The 27,983-nt window shown below is 49.6% G+C and overlaps 2 protein-coding genes across 2 annotated transcripts in view; one reads left to right on the top strand and one right to left on the bottom strand.

Annotated features, from left to right (window-relative positions):
• The window catches only part of PIK3C2G (phosphatidylinositol-4-phosphate 3-kinase catalytic subunit type 2 gamma), a gene marked incomplete at its 5' end in the record, with an annotated part of 81,494 nt that extends 53,782 nt beyond the window's left edge, over positions 1–27,712 (top strand). The window contains 9 exons of the mRNA XM_073562332.1: positions 15,019–15,134; positions 17,242–17,411; positions 19,862–20,018; positions 20,101–20,210; positions 20,287–20,458; positions 22,776–22,836; positions 22,921–23,000; positions 23,138–23,263; positions 23,361–27,712. Coding sequence (XP_073418433.1) covers positions 15,019–15,134; positions 17,242–17,411; positions 19,862–20,018; positions 20,101–20,210; positions 20,287–20,458; positions 22,776–22,836; positions 22,921–23,000; positions 23,138–23,263; positions 23,361–23,501 — 1,133 coding nt within the window. The remainder of the gene's footprint in view (positions 1–15,018; positions 15,135–17,241; positions 17,412–19,861; positions 20,019–20,100; positions 20,211–20,286; positions 20,459–22,775; positions 22,837–22,920; positions 23,001–23,137; positions 23,264–23,360) is intronic.
• On the bottom strand, positions 20,462–22,576 carry LOC141075011 (uncharacterized). Its single transcript, XM_073562329.1, has 2 exons — positions 22,472–22,576; positions 20,462–21,853 (listed from the first exon to the last, which is right to left on the bottom strand). The coding sequence occupies exons 1-2, from the start codon at positions 22,574–22,576 to the stop codon at positions 20,621–20,623; spliced, it is 1,338 nt and encodes a 445-aa protein (XP_073418430.1). The 3' UTR covers positions 20,462–20,620.
• Positions 27,713–27,983: the final 271 nt, after the last annotated feature.

The following is a 27,983-nucleotide window of genomic DNA, read 5'->3' as shown; positions in this document are numbered from 1 at the left end:
AGGATAATATAGTAGTATTGGTGGAGGATGATGTAGTAGTAGTGGTGGAAGATGGAGTAGTAGTAGTAGTAGAGGATGATGAAGTAGTAGTAGTGGAGGAGAATTATTTAGTAGTGGTGGAGGATGATGAAGCAGTAGTAGTGGTGGAAGATGTTGGAGTAGTAGTGGTGGAGGAGGATTATATAGTAGTAGTGGTGGAGGAGAATTATATAGTAGCAGTGGTGGAGGATGATGAAGCAGTAGTAGTGGTGGAAGATGATGTAGTAGTGGTGGAAGATGATGGAGTAGTAGTGGTGGAGGATGATGCAGTAGTATTGGTGGAAGATGATGGAGTAGTAGTAGTGGTGGAGGATGATGAAGTAGTAGTAGTGGTGGAGGAGGATAATATAGTAGTAGTGGTGGAGGAAGATGGAGTAGTAGTAGTGGTGGAAGATGGAGTAGTAGTAGTAGAGGATGATGAAGTAGTAGTAGTGGAGGAGAATTATTTAGTAGTGGTGGAGGATGATGAAGCAGTAGTAGTGGTGGAGGAGGATTATATAGTAGTAGTGGAGGAGAATTATATAGTAGCAGTGGTGGAGGATGATGAAGCAGTAGTAGTGGTGGAAGATGATGGAGTAGTAGTAGTGGTGGAGGATGATGAAGTAGTATTAGTGGTGGAAGATGATGGAGTAGTAGTCGTGTTGGAGGATGATGGAGTAGGTGTAGTGGAGAATGATGTAGTAGTGGAGGATGAAGTAGTAGTAGTGGATGAGGATTATATAGTAGTAGTGGTGGAGGATGAAGCAGTAGTAGTGGTGGAGGATGAAGCAGTAGTAGTGGTGGGAGATGATGTAGTAGTAGTAGTAGTAGTGGTGGAGGGTGCTGAAGTAATAGTAGTAGCAGTGGTGGAGGAGGATTATATAGTAGTAGTGGTGGAGGATAATGAAGTAGTAATAGTGGTGGAGGAGGATTATATTGTGGTGGAGGATGATGAAGTAGTAGTAGTGGTGGAAGATGATGGAGTAGTAGTAGTGGTGGAAGATGATGGAGTAGTAGTAGTGGTGGGGGATGATGAAGTAGTAGTAGTGGTGGAAGATGATGGAGTAGTAGTAGTAGTGGTGGAGGATGATGAAGTAGTAGTGGTGGAGGATGATGAAGTAGTAGTAGTGGTGGAGGAGGATTATATAGTAGTGGTGAAGGATGATGGAGTAGTAGTAGTGGTGGTGGAAGATGATGAAGTAGTAGTGGTGGAGGATGATGAAGTAGTAGTGGAGGATAATGAAGTACTAGTGGTGGTGGAGGAGGATTAGATAGTAGTAGTGGTGGAGGATGATGGAGTAGTAGTAGTGGTGGAAGATGATGGAGTAGTAGTGGTGGAAGATGATGGAGTAGTAGTACTGGTGGAGGATGATGTAGTAGTAGTAGTAGTGGCGGAAGATGATGGAGTAGTAGTGGTGGAGGATGATGAAGCAGTAGTAGTGGTGGAAGATGATGGAGTAGTAGTGGTGGAGGATGATGAAGCAGTAGTAGTAGTGGAAGATGATGGAGTAGTAGTGGTGGAGGATGATGAAGCAGTAGTAGTGGAAGATGATGGAGTAGTAGTGGTGGAGGATGATGAAGCAGTAGTGGTGGAGTGTCAGGGATCCTATTTCACGATCCCACCTTCAGTTCCTGTTCTGGAACTTGCAGCTCTCTGGCACCCCCCTTTACCCTCAGGTCAGTCAGGGAACTCTACACCTAGGATAAGTAGTTGCCAGAAAGGCTGCCTTGCTGTGTACAGGCTATTGGGCGATCTGCAGGGAGGGCGGTCTGTATATCCCCAGTCTCAAGTGGGAAATATCAACTTCTTATGAAGTTATTTTTGGAATAACATCAAGCGAAGTCTGAACATAATATTATCTGACCACATTCTATAGGCCTCTTCACAATAATCCTCTCGGTCCTGAGTCACTATTCCTCCCGCTTTCTCTGCTGAGTGGATAACAATATTACTATTCGATGTGAGAGTTTTCAGTGCAGCTTTTTCTTTCCTAGTCAGATTATGTTTGCAGATATAATTATCGTTAATGGACGAAATTTCTTTAAAACTCTTTTGAACGACATCATTAAATACATTCACGTAATGACCCTTATTTTCCACTGGATAAAAGTTGGATTTAGCGGGTCCATCCAAATGAACCCTGTTCCAGTCGTAGTCTCAGTTTCCTTAGATGTCTCAATAACACAATTATTCTTACATGAAGCCTGATTAATTTTTTTCAATGTTAATTTCCTAATGAATACTTGCAGGTCCAAAAAAAGATCAAAATCATTTCTTTTGTGTGTGGGACAAAGTCATTCCCTTTGAAAGGACATCAGTTCATCAGATTGAAGCTATTACTCACATTATCCGAATAACCATTTCCTTTATTTTTTACTATTCTTTTAGTTTTCCTTTCTTTTTTTCTCCTAACATGTGATCATTGGCGCCAATTTTCAAATCCTGAATGTATATAATCTGCAGCAGCGCTATCTGTTCATATGTGTCATCCCCTGAGGTAGATGTAAATGTATACTTCGAAACGCGTTGGCAAATAAATGATTAATTTTTCAACTTAACCTGGATTCATTATTTGGTCGCGCAGCGCACTAAAGTCCATAAACTAGCTCCATAAGAAGTTGATACTTTGGCGGTCCTGACCTTTGGACGTGCTGCTGACCTCTCCTGGAAGGGTGAGCGTGTCCTTTTCTGATTCTTTCATTGTCACCCAGGTGAGACCCTATTGCGCTTTACTTGTTCCTACAGTATTTATTCATTCAAGCGGGAAATACAGATGGAAAACCTCCGTTGAGTCCCTGCCAGAATCTCCCAAATACCCCAGGACACTTTGCTGCCACCAGCTCCTAGTTCTGATATTACAATCAATATCGGCTCAGGAGACAAAGGAACAGTAGCGAGAATTGAGCCCAGAGGACGGGGCAATACGTTTAGAGCAGGGGTCTCAAACTCGCGGCCCTCGGGCCAATAGTTTGCGGCCCTCACCTCGGCCGGGATCACACATGCGAGAAACATGTCCGAGTCTCGCATGTGAAATCTCAGTCACACGTAGTCCCGCTCATTAACCCCTTCGCACCCGAGCCTGTTTTTGCCTTCGTGACCGGGCCAATTTTTTCAATTCTGACCAGTGTCACTTTATGAGGTCATAACTCTAGAACGCTTCAACGGATCCTACTGATTCTGACCTTGTTTTCTCATGACATATTGTACTTCATGGTAGTGGTAAAATTTTTTAGATATGATCTGCGCTTATTTGTTAAAAAAAAATCAAAATTTGGCGAAAATGTAGAAAATTTTGCCATTTTCAAACTTTTAATTTTTATGCCCTTAAATCAGAGAGTGATATCGCACAAAATAGTTAATAACATTTCCCACATGTTTACTTTACATCTGCACAATTTTGGAAACATCATTTTTTTTTTTAGGAAGTTATAAGGGTTAAAAGTTGACCAGCGATTTCTCATTTTTACAACAAAATTTGCAACACCATTTTTTTTAGGGACCACATCACATTTGAAGTAAGTTTGAGGGGTCAATATGACAGAAAATACCAAAAAGTGACACCATTCTATCAACTGCACCTCTCAATGTACTCAAAACCACATTCAAGAAGTTTATTAACCCTTCAGGTGCTTCACACAAATGAATGGAATATGGAAGGAAAAAATAAACATTTAACTTTTATTCACAAACATTTTACTTCAGAACCATTTTTTTTTATTTTCACAAGTGTAAAAAGAGAAAATTAACCACAAAATTTTTTGTGCAATTTCTCCCGGATACGCCAATACCCCGTATGTGGGGCTAAACCACTGTTTGAGCACACAGCAGAGCTAAGAACGGAAGGAGCGCCGTTTGACTTTTTCAATGCAGAATTGGCTGGAATTGAGATCGGATGCCATGTCACGTTTGGAGAGCCCCTGATGTACCTAAACAGTGGAAACCCCCCACAAGTGACCCCATTTTGGAAACTAGACCCCCTAAGGAACTTATCTAGATGTCTGGTGAGAACTTTGAACTCCCAAGGGCTTCACAGAAGTTTATAACGTAGAGCCATGAAAATAAAAAATCATTTTTTTTCCATAAAAAGATCTTTTAGCCCCCAATTTCTTATTTTCACAAGGGTAACAGGAGAAATTGGACCCCAAAAGTTGTTGTCCAATTTGTTCTGAGTACACTGGTACCCCATATGTGGAAGAAAACTACTGTTTGGGCACACGGGGGGGGCTCGGAATGGAAGTAGTGACGTTCTGAAATGCAGACTTTGATGGAATGGTCATGTGCGTTTGCAGAGCCCCTGATGTACCTAAACAGTGGAATCCCCCACAAGTGACCCCATTTTGGAAATTAGACCCCACCAATGGACTTATCTAGATGTGTGGTGAGCACTTTGAACCCCCAAGTGTTTCACTAAAGTTTATAATGTAGAGGCGTGAAAATAAAAAAATCATTTTTTCCACAAAAATGATCTTTTAGCCCCCAATTTTTATTTTCACAAGGGTAACAGGAGAAATTGGACCCTAAGAGTTGTTGTCCAATTTGTCCTCAGTACGCTGGTACCCCATATGTTGGAGAAAACTACTGTTTGGGCACACGGTGGGGCTCGGAAGGGAAGTAGTGACGTTCTGAAATGCAGACTTTGATGGAATGGTCTGCGGGCGTCATGTTGCATTTACAGAGCCCCTGATGTACCTAAACAGTGGAAACCCCCAATTCTAATTCCAACCCTAACCCCAACACACCCCTAACCCTAATTTCAGCCCTAACCATAACCCTAACCACAAACCTACCACCAACACACCCATAACCTTAATCCCAGCCCTAACCCTAACCCTAGCCCTAACCCTAGCCTGTGTACCTGCTTTTTTTTTCTTTACTTTTTTTTCTTTTTGTGACAAGATCGCTGCCCTGCGATCTGACTCATAGTAACGCCACTTCTCCTCTGATCTCACAATGACAGATGATCAGAGGAGAAGCAGCGTTACTGTGTGACAAGATCACTGCCTGGCACAGCTGTGCCAGGCAGTGGTCAGCTGTGTCAGGCAGCGATCTAGTCACACAGTAACGCTGCTTCACCTCTGATCATCTGTCCGTGTGAGATCAGAGGAGAAGTCGCGTTACAATGAGTCAGATCGCCGGGAAACAAGCAGCTTTCCCAGCGAACGCTCTCATTGGCTGCTGTGACGCTGACATCATCAGGACCTGAACCAATCAGGTCTCGATGACGTCGGGGCTCCCAGCATCCATTGTGCACCGGGATCGCCGCGTTATAAGGTATGCGGGGGTCCCGGGGGGCACAAAACCGCCAACAGTAGATAAACGTCGGCGCTGCACAAAGCCCAGCAAGCGCCAACGTTTATCTACTGTGGGCGGTCGGGAAGCGGTTAAGGTCATGAATATGGACGCCACTCCACTCTCATAGGCGTGGCGCTCATATTTATGAGCTTAATGAGCGGTACCACGTGATGTGTGACCGCACGCTCATACAGGAAGATGTTGGTGCGGGACCATCGGAGCTGCAGCAGGAGGAGGTATGATGATGGCTAGACAGTCACAGCAGCCTGCTGTCAGCAGGCACGGCGTATGAGTCACATGGGTCGCCCCTCACACCCAGGGCAGCGGGGTACTCGGTACCGGGCCGGTGTCAAGGCGGGAATGTGTCACAGCAGCGGTGACCCGGTCCGTGGCCCTGGGCGCCAATATCAATGGCGGTGATGTTAATGGTGTTAAAGTTTATATGAATAGTTTGTGACGCCACCCGTGGTGTTTGGCAAGATGTTGAGCCAACGCTGCATACAGATCCGCTGGGACTGATGGTGTGGTGCAGCAGAGATGGTGTAGCTCCCCACAGGTGGAGCTGTAGTCCCAGGGCAGTGTAGGTGCAATGGATGAGGAGAGGCGCAGAATGGTATGGAGGCTGGTACCCAGGTGTAGTGGTGCGGGAATAACTGGAGGACACCAGAGTATGCGGTTCCAAAGCTTTACTCACTGTTTGCAGTTCACACCACTGCCTGCCTCCGTACTGTGCTCTCCAGGTCAGGGCTCCAGCCAACCTCCAGGCAGGATAGGATTCTCCCCTCCACACTCCGCCAGCATGTACCTTACTGAACGACTCCTCCAATGCGCCTTTAGGTGCGAAGCACTCCAGTACTTAGTTACCCTGGAATGCCTCTCTAGGTGTTCCTAGTCTTTACTTGTATGACAGACAGCTGTAGCCTGCTTCGGGGACTCCTCACTGCGTCCCGGCTCTCTATTCAGTTGCTGTTGTGTCCCAAGTCTATGATGGGAGCAAGGCGTTAGCAGCTCACTACTCCTCCGGTGTCTGTTGCCGGACATAAAGATCCAATCAACCTCGGGGACCGGGCCCCGGCCTTTGCGCTCTCTGGACTGGAAGGGTTCTCTATCTTTCTTCAACCAGCTTCTCACCGTCCTTCTATTCTCCTTCGTTCCGATCTGTTCTCTCTCTCTCTAATGGAAGGTTAGGTTATCAATCTTATCAGTCTCTTTCTCTGGTCTTTCTCGTGCCAGCAGCCCAGATCACTGGGACCTACTGCAGCACGTCCCTCAGACACCCATCTTCTCTCTTCTCTCTCCTCTAACCAACTAACCAACCACCTAACTCTCACTCTTCCCACTCTTTTATATCATCTCACGCCACCCGCCTCCCAGCACCTATCGTGTTACGAAGCAGGGTTCCACGAGGGGTGCTCTGCTAACCCCAGCCTGAAGCTGTTAGGTGGCCCCACTGAACTATCCTGTGTGTGGGATGCAGGTGTTGGAGCGTGGTCAGGAGTTCCCAACTTACCTGGATGGTGGGGCACTACACCTTAGGAGAAGGTGCAGTACCTCTGTGGCGACTGAAGCCTCTGGGGCGCCACACTCACAACACATGCAGCAGGAGTAGCTGAGCAGGGACCGGACCGCGCCACAGACTCAGATGCACCGGGTTCAGAATGAGCGGTGGGGCGGTGCGGTATATTGCTCTCGGAGGCAGGACAACAGCCGGCCTTATTGCAAACTTACGCCATTACCCCAGGCTCAGAAGCGGAGGCAGCTGCGGAAATTGCTGCTCAGCGGGACAGAAAAAAAAGCGGACAAGACGCATCGGCTAACACTGAAACAGTGACACCAAGTGGAATTATCTGTTACACGGCCCCAAACATGTCTTTATCAAAGCCTGCAGTGAAGAGAGAGGTTGGTGATGAGCGCAGGCAATTTCAGGAATAGTGGGAAGTGCCATATTTCTTCGTGGAGCCCAGGGGCATCCGACGAGTCTTATGGGCACAGAGAAAGTGGCAGCGCACAAAGAATACAATGGGAAACGTCATTACATAACTAGCCATGCTGAGGAGTCTGGAAAACGCCAGGGAGATGAAAGAGCCAACCGGGTAAAAGATCCACTGAGGCAACAAGATCTCTAAGAACGCAGCCAAAGAGAAGACTGCAGCAGTGGAAGATCGCTCCGGGGTTAGTGAGATGATTGCTAAAGCAGGAAAGCCAGTCAAAGAAGGTGAATTTGTAAAAAGTGCGAATTACAGGCTGCGAGTATTGTCTGTCCAGAAAAGAAAGGTCAGTGTAGCAACATCAGCCTTTCTGCCCACACCGCAGCAGAGCGCATTGCTGACCTGTCCAGTGACATTTATGATCAGCTGTGTGAGGAAGCCAAATGTTTCCGTGTCTACTCAGCCGCTCGTGATGAGACCACAGACATCACCGACACGGCCCAGCTCGCAATCTATGGCCGTGGTGTTGGTGACCATTGTGAAGTCATAGAGGAGTTGCTCACAGTGATTCCCATGCACGGCCAGACCACCGCTCAGGAGGTATTTCACCAGCTGTGTGATGCCGTTGAGAATGCCGGCTTACCTTGGAGGAGGTTTGTTGGAATAACAGCCGATGGAGCGCCATCAATGACGGAGGGAAAATGGGCTGGTGGCACTTGTTAAAAAAAAACTGGGAGAGGAAGGTGTGGAGGAGGTGATTGCTCGGCATTATCCATCAGCAGGCCCACTGCAGCAAACGCCTGAAGTCTGACCTGTGATGTCTTTCGTTGTGAAATGCATCAGCCAGATCAGATCCAGGGGCTCAAACCACAGAAGGTTTCGTGCTTTTTTAGAGGGAATGGAGTCAGAATATGGGGATGTTCTCTGCTTCACCGAGGTGCGTCGGCTCAGCAGGGGAAACATACTGAAGAGACTTTTTGAGTTGAGCGTGGAAGTGAAAGCCTTCATGGAGAAAGATGGGGCTGCTGTTCCTGTGCCAAGTGATCCAGAATGGCTCATGGACTTCGCCTTTATTGTTGATATCACACATGAGCTTAATGTACTGAACCAGAAGTTACAAGGCCAGGGGCAACTGGTCCGTGCTGCCTATGACAACGCGAGAGCATTCTCTACAAAACTTATGGAAAGCCCAGCTGTCTCAGACAAGCCTTGGCCATTTCCCATCATGCAGGGCACTCATGGAAGCAGGCGCACCATTCAGTGGTGAGGAGTATGCGGATGTCATTTTGAAGCTACAGGAGGAATTTGATCACAGATTTGCAGACTTCAAGACGCACAGAGCCACATTTCAAATTTTTGTGGACCCCTTCTCCTTTGATGTGCAAGATGCCCCTCCTGTGCTTCAGATGGAGCTCACTGACCTGCAGTGCAACTCTGAACCCAAAGCCAAGTTCAGGGAGGTGAGTGGAAAAGTTCGGGCCATTTCTGAGAGAATTGCCCCCCAGCTTCCCTGAGCTTCCCCAAATGTGTCTTTTTGGGAGCACATACTTGTGCGAAAAGCTCTTCTCTACCTTGAACTTCAATAAGTCCAAGTACAGGTCCAGACTTACTGATGAGCATCTTCCAGCCCTACTGAGGGTCTCAACTGCTCCCTCCCATAAGCCAAATGTGGCTCGGCTATCCGAGAGTCAGCGCTGCCAGATCTCTAGGAGCAAGAAGGAGGCAGAAGAAGCCATGATCAAAACAGTTTATGTGCAATGTTCCATTCATGTTCAGAAAGTTACATGTTAAAGAACTGTTAATACAGCCATCTGGATAATGACATTTCTCTAGTCAGCGACTCTGTGGTTTCTTCAGTCTTCTATATCTGCTGTATTATCATTTTCATTTTATTAGATTGATTTCGTTTTTTCTTATGATTTTGTTAATTTTTATTTAACACAAAATAAGATGAAAAAATAAAGACATTTGATAACATTGGAATGTTTTTGTAAGAGCTTTTCTTGTGGAAAACCTGATGCGGCCCAGCCTCACCCAGATTCTACCTCCAGCGGCCCCCGGGTAAATTGCGTTTGAGACCCCTGGTTTAGAGCAAGGAAAACTAAGCTGGTAAATTTTTATAGTTTTACTCCAGAAAAGATAGGCAGCGTTGGCAAAAATTTAAAAAGATGTTACAAATGAGACAATCACAATATATACAGACAACTACAAAATAACATGGATTAAAAGAAGGAACTTGCATATCTCAGTCAATGGCAAGCCATGCGGGAGAGGGGAACCCTCCATGAGTGACAGGTCAAAATGCATAGCTTTACATAGCTGGTTCCCCGGGGCAAAAGACCCCTCCTCTGTCAGGGCCTCTGAGCTTTATACCTTTTGCCCAAAACTAAGGGTCTTCCCCCTGGATGACCTCACAGGGTGGGCTGAGCTATGGAATGCACTCCCCTTTTCAGAAGTTACTAAAACCTTATGAGAACCATAACTCTGGCTGCGAGGCTCGTAGGGTGACGGCAGGACTATCATTTTTCTTATTACGAAATGAGCTTTCTATTGATACCAAATGAGAACCATCTGCCCGCTAGGGGAAGGCAGGGACCCTTTTCTCAGTTCCTGATGTGCGCATAAGCAGGAAAACGCCACTGCGGATAGCTTTCATGATGTAGATCCCAAAAATATAGGCTTTCTACTTCTACGCCTGGTCTGCGTTATTGTATACCAGTTTAAAGGAACAAAGACATTTCCAAAACCATGTGCGCTTGCACACAGCTGAGTGAGCTGAGCACAAACACATTCCCGAGGTACGGGGGAAAGAGTTAGAGAGAATTCCACAGTGCTAGCATGGAGTGAAGGAGGGGGTTGGACGCTGCAGCTTGTGTGTATACTGTGCAACCTAATGGGGTAAGGGCAGCGTGCGTGTCCCAGTAGTTGCAGCGGAAGGTTCTAAAAGTGTACTCGAACCCCTGGAAAATGGTTCATATTTTCATGACATGGAGGATGATGAAGTAGTAATAGTAGTGGTAGAGGATGATGGAGTAGTGGTGGAGGATGATGAAGTAGCAGTAGTAGGGGAGGTTGATGAAGTAGTACTAGTAGTAGTGGTGGATGATGAAGTAGTAGTGGTGGAGGATGAAGTTGTAGTAGTGGTGTAGGATGATGCTGTAGTAATAGTGGTGGAGGATGATGAAGTAGCAGTAGTAGTGGAGGATGAAGTAGTAGTAGTAGTGGAGGTTGATGAAGTAGTAGTGGTGGAAGATGAAGTAGTAGTGGTGGAGGATGATGAAGTAGTAATGGTGGTGAATTATTATATATTAGTAGTGGTGGAAGATGATGGAGTAGTAGTAGTGGTGGAGGATGATGAAGTAGTAGTTGTGGAGGATGATTAATTAGTACTAGTAGTGGGGATGGAGGATGATGAATTAATAGTAATGGTGGAGGATGAAGTAGTAGTGGTGGAGGATTAAGTAGTAGTAGTGGAGGATTATGAAGTAGTGGTGGTGGAGGATTGTATAGTAGTAGTGGTGGAGGATGATGAAGTAGTAGTGGTGGAGGATGATGAAGTAGTAGTAATGGTGGAAGATGATGGACTAGTATTAGTGTTGGAGGATGATGAAGTAGAAGTAGTGGAGGATGATGAAGTAGTGGTGGTGGAGGAGGATTATATAGTAGTAGTAGTGGAGGATGATGAAGTAGTAGTAGTGGTGGAAGATCTAGTAGTAGTGGTGGAGGATGACGGAAGTAGTAGTAGAGGTGGAAGATGATGGAGTAGTAGTAGTGGTGGAAGATGATGGAGTAGTATTAGTGTTGGAGGATGATGAAGTAGTAGTAGTGGAGGATGAAGTAGTAGTAGTGGTGGGGTGTCAGGGATCCTGTTTCATGATCCCACCTTCAGTTCCTGTTTTGGAACTTACAGCTCTCTGGTGCCCCCCTTACCCTCAGGTCAGTCAGGAAACTCTACACCTAGGATAAGTAGTCGCCAGAAAGGCTGCCTTGCTGTGTACAGGCTATTGGGCAATCTGCAGGGAGGACGGTATGTTTATCCCCAGTCTCAAGCGGGAAATACACATGTAAAACCCCTGTTCCATCCCTGCCAGAATCTCCCAAATACCCCAGAACACACTTTGCTGCCACCAGCTCCTAGTTCGGATATTACAATCAATATCGGGTCAGGAGCCAAAGCAACAGTAGCGTGAATTTAGCCCAGAGGACGGGGCAATACGTTTAGAGCAAGGAAAACGAAGCTAGTAAATTTTTATAGTTTTACTCCAGAAAAGATAGGCAGCGTTGACAAAAATTTTAAAATATGTTACAAACGAGACAATCACAATATATACAGACAACTACAAAATAACATGGATTAAAAGAAGGAACTTGCATATCTCAGTCAATGGCAAGCCATGCGGGAGAGGGGAACCCTCCAAGAGCGACAGGTCAAAATGCATAGCTTTACATAGCTGGTTCCCCGGGGCAAAAGACCCCTCCTCTGTCAGGGCCTCTGAGCTTTATACCTTTTGCCCAAAACTAAGGGTCTTCCCCCTGGATGACCTCACAGGGTGGGCTGAGCTATGGAATGCACTCCCCTTTTCAGAAGTTACTAAAACCTTATGAGAACCATAACTCTGGCTGCGAGGCTCGTAGGGTGACGGCAGGACTATCATTTTTCTTATTACGAAATGAGCTTTCTATTGATACCAAATGAGAACCATCTGCCCGCTAGGGGAAGGCAGGGACCCTTTTCTCAGTTCCTGATGTGCGCATAAGCAGGAAAACGCCACTGCGGATAGCTTTCATGATGTAGATCCCAAAAATATAGGCTTTCTACTTCCACGCCTGGTCTGCGTTATTGTATACCAGTTTAAAGGAACAAAGACATTTCCAAAACCATGTGCGCTTGCACACAGCTGAGTGAGCTGAGCACAAACACATTCCCGAGGGACGGGGGAAAGAGTTAGAGAGAATTCCACAGTGCTGGCATGGAGTGAAGGAGGGGGTTGGACGCTGCAGCTTGTGTGTATACTGTGCAACCTAATGGGGTAAGGGCAGCGTGTGTCCCAGTAGTTGCAGCGGAAGGTTCTGAAAGTGTACTCGAACCCCTGGAAAATGGTTCATATTTTCATGACATGGAGGATGATGAAGTAGTAATAGTAGTGGTAGAGGATGATGGAGTAGTGGTAGAGGATGATGGAGTAGTAGTAGTGGTGGAGGATGATGAAGTAGCAGTAGTAGGGGAGGTTGATGTAGTAGTAGTGGTGGAAGATGATGATGTAGTAGTGGTGGAGGATGAAGTTGTAGTAGTGGTGTAGGATGATGTAGTAATAGTGGTGGAGGATGATGAAGTAGCAGTAGTAGTGGAGGATGAAGAAGTAGTAGTAGTGGTGGAAGATGATGAAGTAGTAGTGGTGGGGGATGATGAAGTAGTAGTGGTGGTGAATTATTATATATTAGTAGTGGTGGAGGATGATGTAGTAGTGGTGGAAGATGATGGAGTAGTAGTAGTGGTGGAGGATGATGAAGTAGTAGTTGTGGAGCATGATGAATTAGTACTAGTAGTGGGGATGGAGGATGATGAATTAATAGTAATGGTGGAGGATGAAGTAGTAGTGGTGGAGGATTAAGTAGTAGTAGTGGAGGATTATGAAGTAGTGGTGGTGGAGGATTGTATAGTAGTAGTGGTGGAGGATGATGAAGAAGTAGTGGTGGTGGAGGATTATATAGTAGTAGTAGTGGAGGATGATGAAGTAGTAGTAGTGGTGGAAGATGATCTAGTAGTAGTGGTGGAGGATGATGGAAGTAGTAGTAGAGGTGGAAGATGATGGAGTAGTAGTAGTGGTGGAAGATGATGGAGTAGTATTAGTGTTGGAGGATGATGAAGTAGTAGTAGTGGAGGATGAAGTAGTAGTAGTGGTGGGGTGTCAGGGATCCTGTTTCACGATCCCACCTTCAGTTCCTGTTCTGGAACTTACAGCTCTCTGGTGCCCCCCTTACCCTCAGGTCAGTCAGGAAACTCTACACCTAGGATAAGTAGTCGCCAGAAAGGCTGCCTTGCTGTGTACAGGCTATTGGGCAATCTGCAGGGAGGACGGTATGTTTATCCCCAGTCTCAAGCGGGAAATACACATGTAAAACCTCTGTTCCATCCCTGCCAGAATCTCCCAAATACCCCAGAACACACTTTGCTGCCACCAGCTCCTAGTTCTGATATTACAATCAATATCGGGTCAGGAGCCAAAGCAACAGTAGCGTGAATTTAGCCCAGAGGACGGGGGAAATACGTTTAGGGCAAGGAAAACGAAGCTAGTAAATTTTTATAGTTTTACTCCAGAAAAGATAGGCAGCGTTGACAAAAATTTTAAAATATGTTACAAACGAGACAATCACAATATATACAGACAATTACAAATAACATGGATTAAAAGAAGGAACTTGCATATCTCAGTCAATGGCACGCCATGTGGGAGAGGGGGAGGGGAACCCTCCATGAGTGACAGGTCCAAAATGCATAGCTTTACATAGCTGGTTCTCCCAAGCAAAAGACCCCTCCTTTGTCAGGGCCTCTGAGCTTTATACCTTTTGCCTAAAACTAAGGGTCTTCCCCCTGGATGACCTCACAGGGTGGGCTGAGCTATGGAATGCACTCCCCTTTTCAGAAGTTACTAAAACCTTATGAGAACCATAACTCTGGCTGCGAGGCTCATAGGGTGACGGCAGGACTATCATTTTTCTTATTACGAAATGAGCTTTCTATTGATACCAAATGAGAACCATCTGCCCGCTAGGGGAAGGCAGGGACCCTTTTCTCAGTTCCTGATGTGCGCATAAGCAGGAAAACGCCACTGCGGTTAGCTTTCATGATGTAGATCCCAAAAATATAGGCTTTCTACTTCTACGCCTGGTCTGCATTATTGTATACCAGTTTAAAGGAACAAAGAGATTTCCAAAACCATGAGCTGAGTGAGCTGAGCACAAACACATTCCCGAGGGACGGGGGAAAGAGTTAGAGAGAATTCCACAGTGCTGGCATGGAGTGAAGGAGGGGGTTGGACGCTGCAGCTTGTGTGTATACTGTGCAACCTAATGGGGTAAGGGCAGCGTGCGTGTCCCAGTAGTTGCAGCGGAAGGTTCTAAAGTGAACTCAAACCCCTGGAAAATGGTTCATATTTTCATGACATGGAGGATGATGAAGTAGTAGTAGTGGTAGAGGATGATGAAGTAGTAGTGGTGGATGAAGTAGCAGTAGTAATAGTGGTGGAGGATGAAGTTGTAGTAGTGGTGTAGGATGATTATGTAGTAGTGATGGAGGATGAAGTAGTAGTAGTGGAGGATGATGATGATGAAGTAGTAGTAGTGGTGGTGGAGGAGGATTATATAGTAGTAGTGGTGGAGGATGATGAAGTAGTAGTAGTGGAGGATGATGTAGTAGTGGCGAAGGATGATGAAGTAGCAGTAGTAGTAGTGGTGGAGCATGAATTTGTAGTAGTGGTGGAGGATGATGAAGTAGTAGTCATAATGGTGGTGGAGTATGATGAAGTAGTAGTTGTAGTGGTGATGGAGGATCATGAAGTAGTAGTAGTGGTGGAGTTATGATGAAGTAGTCAGTGGTGGTGAATGATGAAGTAGTGGTGGAGGATGATGAAGCAGCAGTAGTAGTAGTGGTGGAGTTATGATGAAGTAGTAGTCATAGTGGTGGTGGAGGATGTTGTAGTAGTAGTGGTGGAGGATGATGAAGTAGTAGTGGTGGTGGGGGAGGATGATGACTGTTATTTCCTCTTATCCTTCTCCCAGGATTGATCCATCTGGTTCCAGACTCTACACCATTGGCAAAGATCCAGCACCAGTCCGGGCTCCTCGGGCCCCTGAAGGACTCGTCTATCAGGAAGTGGTTCCAGAACAAGCAGACGGTACGGCCCCCACATCCCGCCGTTCTCCCATATGCGATGCTCCAGCCTTGGTGCAGACAAGTGTTGGGGGCAACTAGCAACAGAAGGAGAGACCGGCAGTGGCCCTTAGGAGCCCCACAGTCTGCAGGGTGCTGGGGCCACAGCTGGCCGGCCGGTGAAGACCCATGTCAGTAGCTAGAGGTCATGGTTTGGTAGCTGGGAAGACTCGGCACAGCGGGCGACCATGAAAACATGAGCACATGCGGGGGGGAGGATGGTCGTGTGTCGGGTATTAGGTGGGCACAGTCTGTGTGTGGGACCCGTGGTCATGTCAGTCTGTAGGTGGATAGTAGGTAAGTGGGTACATCCAGCAGGTGGGTACAGGTTCTACTTGGATACATCCAGGAGGTGGATACAGGTGGTACTTGGATACATCCGGAAGGTGGGTACAGGTGGTACTTGGATACATCCAGCAGGTGGATACAAGTGGTACTTGGGTACATCCGGAAGGTGGGTACAGGTGGTACTTGGGTACATCCGGCAGGTGGGTACAAGTGATACTTGGGTGTATCCGGCTGGTGGGTAAAGCCAATAGTGGGGTACAGCCGGCAAGTGGGGGCAGCCGATAGTCAGGTATATCTGGCAGGTGGGTGCAGCCGATAGTCTGATACATCCAGCAGGTGGTGCAGCTGATAGTCGGGTACAGCCAGCAGGTGAGTGCAGCCAGTAGTCGGGTTCATCCGGCAAGTGGTGCAGCCGATAGTCGTGTACAGCTGGTAGTCGGTGTAGTGCAGCGGTAGCACCCTGTGCAGTGATGAGGCAGTGACCCAGCAAAGTTCAAAACAAAATGTTTCTTTAATGTTCATCTCAGCAAAACACAGCACATGATATCCTCTGGAAGATAGTCCTCCTCTGGTTCACAGTCCGGCACATATCCTCTGGATTACAGTCACTAAACACACCAGTCCACCTCTGACCTGTTGCCGTGGGTGACTGCACCGCTGTGTATGCTGTGGGTACCAGGCTATTCAGCTGCCCTGTTTGGCTCCGCTGGCCTGTGTTGCCTCACACAGGTGGAGCGCTGCAGAGCCTTCTGCTCTGTACCCCTCGCACCAGACTGACACTGACACACCCAAACCCTTAACTGCAGGGTTTTTTTCAGGAAATGTGACGTAATTCTTATTGTTCCAGTTACACCTACAGAGCTTTGGCTGCAGCTCCTTGATTTCTGAACGACATGCGGCCCCTTCCCCCATTGGTTTGTAAAGTGCACTGAGCTCACCAACATCCCCCTTCACAGCGGCATGCCCCCTCAGTCTGCCTGTGTAATTCTATACCACTCTTTCCCCCTCCCTTGGGAATGTGGCTTGGTATCAGCTGAACTAGCATTTGTTTAAAAGCACATGGTTTTGGAAGTTCCTTTCAAACTTGAATATAATAACGCAGATCGGGCATAGATGCAGGAAATGTATATATTTGGAATCTGCAAGATCAAAGCTATTCACCACAGAGTTTTGCATTCTCCTCACTCACCAGAAACTGAGAAACGGGTATCTGCTTCCCCATAATACCTAGAGATATGATGTTTGGTCTCAAATGAAAGATGATTTTGTAAGCAGACATATAATACTTCCGTCGTCCCTCTACGAGCTTCCCCCCCAAGAGTTATGGCCAATAGAAGGTTTTTCATATCCTTCCAAAGGGGGCGTATTCAGCGAGATCGCAAAACGCTGTGGTGAATAGCTTTGATCTTGCAGATTCCAAATATATACGTTTCCTGCATCTATGCCCAATATCTGTTATTATATTCAAATTTGAGGGAACAAAGGAACTTCCAAAACCATGTGCTTTTAAACAAAGGCTGGTTCAGCTGATACCAAGCCACATTCCCAAGGGAGGGGGAAAGAGTGGTATAGAATTACACAGGCAGACGGAGGGGACATGCAGCTGTGAAGGGGGATGGTGGTGAGCTCAGTGTACTTTACAAACCAATGGGGGAAGGGGCCGAATGTCGTTCAGAAACCAAGGAGCTGCGGCCAAAGCTCTGTAGGTGTAAGTGGAACAATAAGAATTATGTCATATTTAATGACACGCTCAGTTGGGTAAGGCTCCTCCTCTTCCTCCCCAGGCCTCTGACAACTTCCTGTGCTCCTGCGCTGGATGGTGCGTTGTCACGTTCCTTCTCGGGGTCTGTGACCGGCACAGTGACAACATCCTCCTCACCGGCTCCGGACACATGTTTCATATCGATTTTGGGAAGTTCTTGGGCCACGCTCAGATGTTTGGGAAAATTAAAAGGTGAGAAGTGAAGTAATGAACGGTTCTCTGAGACCACCGGACAATACAAGTCTGTGCAGCATGGAGAGGAAGTCTGCTGTACAGGAGACAATACAAGTTGTGCAGAATGGAGAGTCAGTCTGCTGTACAGGAAACAATGCAAGTCTGTGCAGCATGGATAGGCAGTCTACTGTACAGGAGAATACAAGTCTGTGCAGCATGGATAGGCAGTCTACTGTACAGGAGAATACAAGTCTGTGCAGCATGGAGAGGAAGTCTGCTGTACAGGAGAATACAAGTCTGTGCAGCATGGAGAGGCAGTCTACTGTACAGGAGAATACAAGTCTATGCAGCATGGAGAGGCAGTCTGCCGTACAGGAGAATACAAGTCTGTGCAGCATGGAGAGACAGTCTGCTGTATAGCAGATAATACGTTACTATAGGAAGGGGGCAAAGTGGCCCACCATGTAATGCGTAGGCTCCCCCCGCAGGCAACACGGTGTCTCCCTTCCTGCAGGCAGCACGGTGTGACCCCCCCCCGCAGGCAGCATGGTGGAGGCCCCCCACCGCCAGGCAACACTATGTCACCACCCCCGCGGCCAGCATGGTGTAGACCCCCCCAGCCCCACGCAGGCAGCATGGTGTCTTTACCACCCCCCACAGGCAGCACGGCAGGCAGTATGAAGTCTTTCCCCCCCCGCGCAGGCGGCACGGTGTCTCTCCCTAGCAGGCAGGTCGGTGTCTCCCTCCCCAGCCGGCGGCACGGTGTCTCCCTCCCCAGCAGGCGGCACGGTGTCTCCACCCCCCAACAGGCGGCACGGTGTCTCCACCCCCCAGCAGGCGGCACGGTGTCTCCACCCCACAGCAGGCGGCACGGTGTCTCCACCCCACAGCAGGCGGCACGGTGTCTCCACCCCACAGCAGGCGGCACGGTGTCTCCACCCCCCAGCAGGCGGCACGGTGTCACCCTCCCCAGCTGGCGGCTCGGTGTCTCCCTCCCCAGCAGGCGGCTCGGTGTCTCCCTCCCCAGCAGGCGGCTCGGTGTCTCCCTCCCCAGCAGGCGGCTCGGTGTCTCCCTCCCCTAGAAAGCAGCACGGTATCTCCCCCCCAGCAGGCAGTGGCACAGTGTCTCTCCCCCCTACTACAGGCAGTTGCACGGTGTCTCCACCCCCCTCACAGGCGGCACGGTGTCTCCACCCCCCTCACAGGCGGCACGGTGTCTCCACCCCCCTCACAGGCGGCACGGTGTCTCCACCCCCCAGCAGGCGGCACGGTGTCTCCACCCCCCAGCAGGCGGCACGGTGTCTCCACCCCCCAGTAGGCGACACGGTGTCTCCCTCCCCAGCAGGCGGCACGGTGTCTCCCTCCCCAGCAGGCGGCACGGTGTCTCCCCCCCCAGCAGGCGGCACGGTGTCTCCCCCCCCAGCAGGCGGCACGGTGTCTTCCCCCCCCAGCAGGCGGCACGGTGTCTCCACCCCCCAGCAGGCGGCACGGTGTCTCCACCCCCCAGCAGGCGGCACGGTGTCTCCCCCCCCAGCAGGCGGCATGGTGTCTCCCCCCCAGCAGGCGGCACGGTGTCTCCACCCCCCAGCAGGCGGCACGGTGTCTCCCCCCCCAGCAGGCGGCACGGTGTCTCCCCCCCCAGCAGGCGGCACGGTGTCTCCCCCCCCCAGCAGGCGGCACGGTGTCTCCACCCCCCAGCAGGCGGCACGGTGTCTCCACCCCCCAGCAGGCGGCACGGTGTCTCCACCCCCCAGCAGGCGGCACGGTGTCTCCACCCCCCAGCAGGCGGCACGGTGTCTCCACCCCCCAGCAGGCGGCACGGTGTCTCCACCCCCCAGCAGGCAGCACGGTGTCTCCACCCCCCAGCAGGCGGCACGGTGTCTCCACCCCCCAGCAGGCGGCACGGTGTCTCCACCCCCCAGCAGGCGACACGGTGTCTCCCTCCCCAGCAGGCGGCACGGTGTCTCCCTCCCCAGCAGGCGGCACGGTGTCTCCCCCCCCCAGCAGGCGGCATGGTGTCTCCCTCCTCAGCAGGCAGCTTGATGTCTCCTTTCCCAGCAGGCAGCACGGTGTCTCCCTCCCCTAGAAAGCAGCACAGTATCTCCCCCCCAGCAGGCAGTGGCACGGTGTCTCTCCCCCCTACTACAGGCAGTGGCACGGTGTCTCCACCCCCCAGCAGGTGGCACGGTGTCTCCCTCCCCAGCAGGTGGCACGGTGTCTCCCTCCCCAGCAGGTGGCACGGTGTCTCCCTCCCCAGCAGGCGGCACGGTGTCTCCCTCCCCAGCAGGCGGCTCGGTGTCTCCCTCCCCAGCAGGCGGCTCGGTGTCCCCCCCCCAGCAGGTGGTACAGTATCTCCCCCCAGAAGGCAGCACGGTGCCCCCCAGGCAGGTGTTTTATTTCTCATGCTGTATTGGCATGCTTATGCTAATGAGTGATTCTCGTTACCCACAATCCCCGGCGGCCTCCAGGGATCGGGCTCCGTTCATATTCACCACAGAGATGGAGTCGTTCATCACGCAGGAGGGCCAGTGCCCGGAACGCGCCCAGGACTTCGTGGAGCTTTGCTGCTGTGCCTACAACATGATCCGCAGGCACAGCCGCCTGATCCTCGCCCTCCTGGAACTGGTGAGCCATGTGTGCCCCGCCTCCCTGACTACCCTTCCAGAGCTGTACTCCAGGGGTTGTCAGGATCTCCGTATCCCCGCAGATGCTGCAGGCCGGGATTCCAGAGCTGTGCACGGTGGAGGGTCTGCGGTACGTCCACGAGAAGCTGCGCCCGTCCGACTCCGACCTGGAGGCCACCCATTACTTCACCAGGTACGGGCGAGAGTAGTATGGTGGCCGGCGCTGCACCATGTCTGACTGTACCTGATCCGCATATTTCCTTCTGCAGCAAAATCAAGGAAAGTCTGGAGAGTCCGTCCGTGAAGCTGAACTTCCTAATCCACGCGTTCGCCAACATGAAGCCGTCGGACCTGAGCGGGAAGAGCGAAGCCGTCACCCCGTCCCTCACCAAATTCATCCGGAGAGCAGCGGCAAAGGGAGTGCAGAAAGTGCAGAAGGTGGTACGTGCTGTGCAGAGGCTCCGCAACTAGTGTGAAGGCTATGGAGGATGTGGTGGCAGCTGAAAGCCTCAGCTACTGCACCAGGCCTTCGTTAGGGGCGGAGTGAGGTGAAGAGTTCTCGGTGATAGAGCAAGTCGACAGGTCATTATTGGTGGAGCAAGGTCATGAATCCTCGGTGGTGGAGCAGGATGACGGGTCGTTAGTGATGGAGCAGGATGACAGGTCGTTAGTGGTGGAGCGGGGTGACAGGTCGTTAGTGGTGGAGCGGGGTGATGAATCCTCGGTGGTGGAGCTGGATGACAGGTTGTTAGTGGTGGAGCAGGATGACAGGTAGTTAGTGGTGGAGCTGGGTGATGAATCCTCTGTGGTGGAGCAGGATGACAGGTCGTTAGTGGTGGAGCATGATGACAGGTCGTTAGTGGTGGAGCGGGGTGATGAATCCTTGGTGGTGGAGCAGGATGACAGGTCATTAGTGGTGGAGCGGGGTGATGAATCCTTGGTGGTGGAGCAGGATGACAGGTCATTAGTGGTGGAGCGGGGTGATGAATCCTTGGTGGTGGAGCAGGATGACAGGTCATTAGTGGTGGAGCGGGGTGATGAATCCTCGGTGGTGGAGCAGGATGACAGGTCATTAGTGGTGGAGCGGGGTGATGAATCCTCGGTGGTGGAGCAGGATGACAGGTTGTTAGTGGTGGAGCGGGGTGACAGGTCGTTAGTGGTGGAGCGGGGTGATGAATCCTCGGTGGTGGAGCAGGATGACAGGTCGTTAGTGGTGGAGCGGGGTGATGAATCCTCGGTGGTGGAGCAGGATGACGGGTCGTTAGTGGTGGAGTTGGGTGATGAAGGATGACAGGTCATTAGTGGCACAGCGGGGTGATGCATCCTCGGTGGTGGAGCATGATGACAGGTCGTTGGTGGTAGAGCGAGGTGATGAATCCTCGGTGGTGAGCAGGATGACAGGTCATTAGTGGCACGGCGGGGTGATGCATCCTCGTTGGTGGAGCAGGATGACAGGTCATTAGTAGCACAGTGGGGTGATGCGTCCTCAGTGGTCAAGCAGGAAGACAGGTCGTTAGTGGTGGAGTGGGATGATGCATCCTCGGTGGTGGAGCATGATGACAGGTCGTTAGTGGTGTTGCAGGGTGCTGAATCCTCTGTGGTGGAGCAGGATGACAGGTTGTTAGTGGTGGGGCAGGATGACAGGTCGTTAGTGGTGGAGCGGGGTGATGAATCCTCGGTGGTGGAGCATGATGACAGGTCGTTGGTGGTAGAGTGAGGTGATGAATCCTCGGTGGTGGAGCATGATGACAGGTCGTTAGTGGTGGAGCGGGGTGATGCGTCCTTGTTGGTAGAGCAGGATGACAGGTCATTGGTGACATAGCGGGGTGATGCGTCCTAGGGGGTGGAGCAAGATGACAGGTCGTTAGTGGTGGAGCGGGGTGATGAATCCTCGGTGGTGGAGCATGATGACAGGTCGTTGGTGGTAGAGCGAGGTGATGAATCCTCGGTGGTGGAGCAGGATGACAGGTCATTTGTGGCTCAGCGGGGTGATGCGTCCTTGTTGGTAGAGCAGGATGACAGGTCATTGGTGGCATAGCGGGGTGATGCGTCCTAGGGGGTGGAGCAAGATGACAGGTCTTAGTGGTGGAGCGGACTGATGTGTGCTCAGTGGACGTGTGGTGGCTTTGGTTGGGTCACACAGGGCTTGGGATGTCACATTGATTGCTCAGCATCTTCATAGTTACATAGTTCGTATGGTTGAAAAAAGCCAAATGTCCATCAAGTTCAAATGAGACACGATGTCCGCGGTGGAGCACGACACCTGCGGTGGAGCATGATGAACGCGGTGGAGCACAACGCCCGCTGACTACACAAATGGGACTGATAGGTTGCGAGTCTCCTATCTGCAGCAGACATCGCCATCACTCCCAGGGCTGAGACTCCACCTCTCCCCACTTATCAAGATGCAGATAATCTCCGCTCCATGGGTCCCAGGTCATCACATCCATTCACCATGTTGCTGGCGTCGTGCACCACTCGCCCTTTGCCTTCACCCATGAGGTTGGAGATTTCTGGGATCTCAGATGGGAGGGTCCTCCGCCCCCATGGCCCTTGCATCAGGTCGAGTCCGAGCCTGCGGTCAGTCAGGACATTACATGTTAACAATTATCCTAATCGGTCATGTGATCGTCCAGAGGGTCATTGATCATGTGATTGTCCGGCAAGTCGTCGATCATGTGATTTTCTGGTGAGTCATAGGTCATGTGATTATCAGCTTTTGTGCCCCAGATTCTGATTGGCTGTTCTGTTTCCTTAGAGTGGGCGGATCCTTGGCGAGCTCGGAGTGCTTGGTGGCACTGAGCCGGTGGGTACAGCAGGTAAGTATCCAGTCTGTTAGATGATTATTACTCACATACATACATATATATGTTGTCATTGCTGACTGTTTCCTGTCTTGGTAGACTGTGAGCCAAGTGTTCAGCTTCATGTTTCATTCTCGGCCCCCCGGCTCTGCGTTCTGCTGAAACACCTGAGGAATGTTGTAAGTGATCTTGCAAGTCCTCCACTGCCACTTGCTCCTGCAGCTTCATTGCCCCCCTCTTCCGCTTTACCCCCGGTGCTGTGCAGCTGAGCCCAGTGTGTACATTAATGGGGAGTCTGTGGATTTTCTGCTTTCAGTACCTGCCAGACGGGTCGGAGCCAAGTTCCAGCGTCATCATCTCCCTGCACACCAGAACCTGCCAAATATCCAGCCACAAAGTCAAGTCCCAGGCTCGGACAAGTGCCCCCATCTTCAACCAGCTGGTACGTACTATCACATGACCTGCGGTGGCGTTCCTCTACCACTGTGCCTGTGGTCCTGTATGACCTGGGAAATAACACCGCTCGTCCTCTGCCACAGCTGCAGTTCTCGGTCCCGCAGTTGGATGGTTACTTCCTGAGGATCCTGGTGCAGAGCAGAGGAATATTCCTTGGACAGGTGAGGCTCCCGCTGAGCACCATCCATCTACAAGAAGACGTCTGGTACCACTTGGGAGCCTGAGCCGCCACCAGAGGAAACGTGTCACAATGCAGCAGATAGGAGGGTCCTGCAGATGTGGGGGACACAGACACACAGGACCCCAGGAATAGCCCACAAGCCACTTCTTAGGACCTTGGGAGGAGCCCACAGGCCACCTCTGAGGACCCTGGTAGGAGTCCACAGGCCTCTTCTGAGGATCCTGGGAGGAGCTTACCAGCCACTTCTGACACACAGTAACTGGCCACTCTCCAGGACTACAGGTAGCATAGTATACTCAAAATGTGCTTTAGTCCACTGGCCCCAGAATGCATGGACCAGGGCTCATCCCACCGAACACCCGCTCTCCTTTACCGTGGACTGAATACTACTTGGACAACACAGGGTGAGGGTAACACAGTGCGGCAATAATTTATTGAATCACAAAACAGGCAGATCACACATAGAACAGTTGGGGCACAGTACCCAAGATGGTGACATTACAGAGTCTCACCCTTCCGCTGACTCGCCAGGATAATGGCAGCTGTGACTTCTGAGCTTCCAGGGCAGACTACCCCCACCTGTGGCACACACCCAGAGAGGAGGTAACAACAAGCGTAGGAAGATAACAGTCCATTCAGGTACAAGACCAGGTGACCGTAGGGTCACAACCTGGCTTCTCCTATCATCTCCATGGAGCCAGGTGATCGGTGGATCCCAATACTGGCTTTCTAAAAACGTATCCATGAGGCTCAGGTTACCGGTGGGTCCACATCCTGACCTCCCCAAACGTTTCCATGGGTTCAGTGATGGTCAATGGAGCAGATCTGTGCTCTTTCAGCCGATACTGTGTTCCCCAAAGCTGGCATCCTGTAGAATTACAAATTTGTGTCCCTCGTGATGGAGCCATGATCTGGCTGCTGTCCTTTAGGGTTCCTGGCTGTCGTTCTGTAAAAAGTATCTGGTTCTTTCATGTGTTTCATGTCATCATCCACAGGTCGGGGGGGGGGGGATTGGAATAAGTTTAACTCTCATTGTTTGAGTATTTATTCAATCTGCATAGTTTACCTCTTCTGTTTTGCAAATCAACAAGCCACAGGACCCACACAATGGTCAATCAACATCTTATCAAACATCAATTGTGCAATATCCCTGTCTGTCACGCAGCCACTCTCTGGGGTATACATGCAATATATACTCTCTGGGGATTTCATGCGATAACAAGTGCGTCTCACAAAATTAGAATATCATCAAAAAGTGAATTTATTTCAGTTCTCCAATACAGACAGTGACTCTCCTCTATTCTATATATTCACAGAGTGATCTATGTCACGGGTTTATTTCTGGTCATGTTGATGATTATGGCTTACAGCCAATGAGAACCCAAAAGTCATTATCTCAGGAAATTAGAATACTGTATAACACCAGCCGGAAAAATGATTGTAAAATCTGAGATGTTGTCCTCCTGAAATGTCTGATCAGTAAATGCCCTCAATACTTGGTCGGGGCTCCTTCTGCATCAATTACTGCATCAATGCGGCGTGGCATGGAGGCGATCAGCCTGTGGCACTGCTGAGGGGTTATGGAAGCCCAGGTCGCTTTGATAGCAGCCTTCAGCTCGTCTGCATTGTGGGGTCTGGTGTCTCATCTTCCTCTTGACAATACTCCATAGATCTCTATGGGGTTAAGGTCAGGCGATTTTGCTGACAATCAAGCCCAGTGATACTGTTGTGTGTACACCAGGTATTGGTATCTTTGGCAGTGTGGACAGGGGCCAAGTCCTGCTGGAGAACGACATTTCCATCTCCATAAAGCTTGTCGTCAGAGGGAAGCATGAAGAGCTCTAACATGTCCTGGTAGACGGCTGCGCTGACTTTGGTCTTGATAAAACACAGTGGACCTACACCTGCAGATGACATGACTCCCCAAACCATCACTGATGGTGGAGACTTCACACTAGACCTCCAGCAGCTTGGATTGTGGCCTCTCCACTCTTCCTCCAGACTCCGCGACCACTGACCACAGTCCGGCTCTTCTTCTCCTTGGCCCAGGTAAGACGCTTCCGGCGTTGTCTATTGGTCATGAGTGGCTGACACAAGGAATGTGACACTTGTAGCCCATGTCCTGGAGACGTCTGTGTGTAATGACTCTATAGAATAGAGGAGAGTCACTTTCTGTATTGAAGAACTGAAATAAATTCAGTTTTTGATGCTCTTCTCATTTAGTGGGAATCGCCTGTATACTCTCTGGAGATTACCTGCTACTCACAGTCACAGCTGTTGCTGTAGTTTTACAAATGGCCTCTCCTCCGGAATTACGTCACGTGAACCTTTGCTCTCTGGAGATCACACCTTGTACGTGGTTGCTCTTTGGGGTTTGCATCTATTTGTTTTTGGATGATTTTTCCATCAAGGACTTTGATGCAGGATTTGAGCATCTCTGGTTACTCCGGGCTGTTATTCCTTTTGTTCCTAATATTTATTTAAATGATTTTATAAAAAAGTTCATTGGTATGATTGGCCCCCCCTCGTGGACTACTCCACATAATCGGCCGCTCCTCGGCGACTGCGCCACATAATACATTGTTTGAATATTTCAATTTACAGATTTTTTTTCCTCCTCTGTTTTGCAAGTCAAAAACTCCCAGGACCCACACAATGGTCAATCAACATAATATGAAACATTGTTCAATGATCCTGCATCTCAGTCTTGGAAAGACAGCAATCAGCTGTAAGAGCTGACATAGGAGACAGATATCAGCCATGCCAAAAGATCCAGAATCAACTCTTAACAGTCATATGACAACAGTGTATGACAACAAACGTCTGGCATAATTAAGACTAAATGCCATGTCGTCACCTTGCTCCTTCATCTCAATTAGAAAACCCGCTGTGCATGCCTCACCTATGGTCTGCTGGTTCTGTCTATATACCTTACTGGTTGTGGGGCCCTGGACGGTGTCTATATACACCAGCCCCTAAATAGTATCTCATTGCTGCCACCAAGTGTGGAGACACGGGGTCACTGGGTGCTTTCGGTCACTGGGTGCTTTCGTCCACTGGCCTGAGACTGCATGGACTGAACGCCCGCTCTCCTTTTACTATGGGTGCAACACTACTCAGACAACACAGGGTGAGGGTAACAGTGTAGCAGTACTTTGTTGAACCACAAATAACACATACTTTAGAACAGTCCCAGCACAGAACCCAAAATGGTGCACATTAGAGTCTCACCCTTCCACTGACTCACCAGGATAATGGCAGCTGTGACTTGAGAGCTTCCAGGGCCGACTACCCCACCTGTGGCACGCACACAGAGGAGGTAACGACCAGCGTAGGAAGATGACAGTCCATTGAGGTACAAGGCCAGGTGACCGGAGGGTCACATCCTGGCTTCTCCGAATGTCTCCATGGACTCAGGTGACCAGTGGGTCCCAATCATGGCTTCCTCAAACGTATCCATGGGGCTCAGATGAGTGGGGAAGCCAGGATTGTCGTATCCATGGGATCAATGACAGTGAATGGAGCAGATCTGTATTCTTTCAGCTGGGGTCGTGGTCCCCTCAGCTAGCATCCTGTAGAATATCCAATCTGTGTCCCTCTTTATTTGAGCCATGATGTCTTGGCTGCTCTCCTTTAGAGTGTTCCTGGCTGTGGTTTTTTAAAGAGTCTCTGATTCACCTTGCAGAATGATATAAACCCCTTTTTATACCTACTTATATCAAGAATCAATTTTTAAGACAACAATCTATGGTTCTTGACCTACAGAAAAAAGACATCTGGATAATTAAGATTAAATTCTTTGTCGTCACACATGCTATGATTGACCGCTCTCCAGAGACATCTTACTTGATGAAGCCAAGGTGGTGAAACGTGCGTCGAGGCTGCTGCGTGTCCCACCTGCACTTTAGTTACGAGATGTCTCAAGGTAATGTCATTCGATATTATTCGCTATTTGATTAATAATGCTGATATTACTGCTCTTCGCCTACAGCTCTTTAGTGTATCGGAAGCGCCTATTTTAGATGCTCTTTTCAATAGAAATGTCATTGTCAGGCTGCCATACTCGTACTCCCTGTTCACACTGCTGACTCCATAGGCCAATCCGTTTCCTCACCAGCGTGCCTTCCATCACATGTGCGGAGGTTGTCAGGCGACACATGGTTCTCTCTGGTTTTTAGCTGCTGGTTTTCCCGCACCGTAATACCTGTCTTGTCTGTTATTTATGTTTAATAAAATTTATTATTTTTAAAAGCCCTTTATGTTGGATTTTGTACTAAGCTTTATAATTAACAACTTCTCTTTAATAAGTTTGGATTAGCTATTGAGAAATCCTTATTTTCATTAATACATAATAGATATTACCCGTCACTGATAATAGAGGAGATATCGCACTACATAATAGATTATTGCCCGCTCTCCGGGGACCGCACCCCATAACGGGCCGCTCTCCGGGGACTACACCCCATAACGGGCCGCTCTCCGGGGACCGCGCCCCCATAACGGGCCGCTCTCCGGGGACCGCGCC

Source organism: Dendrobates tinctorius, unplaced genomic scaffold (assembly GCF_039654945.1).
Source record: "Dendrobates tinctorius isolate UK_male_01 unplaced genomic scaffold, ASM3965494v1 ptg000348l, whole genome shotgun sequence".
In the NCBI taxonomy this organism is placed as follows: Eukaryota; Metazoa; Chordata; class Amphibia; order Anura; family Dendrobatidae; genus Dendrobates; species Dendrobates tinctorius.
This window is presented reverse-complemented; position numbering and strand designations above follow the sequence as displayed.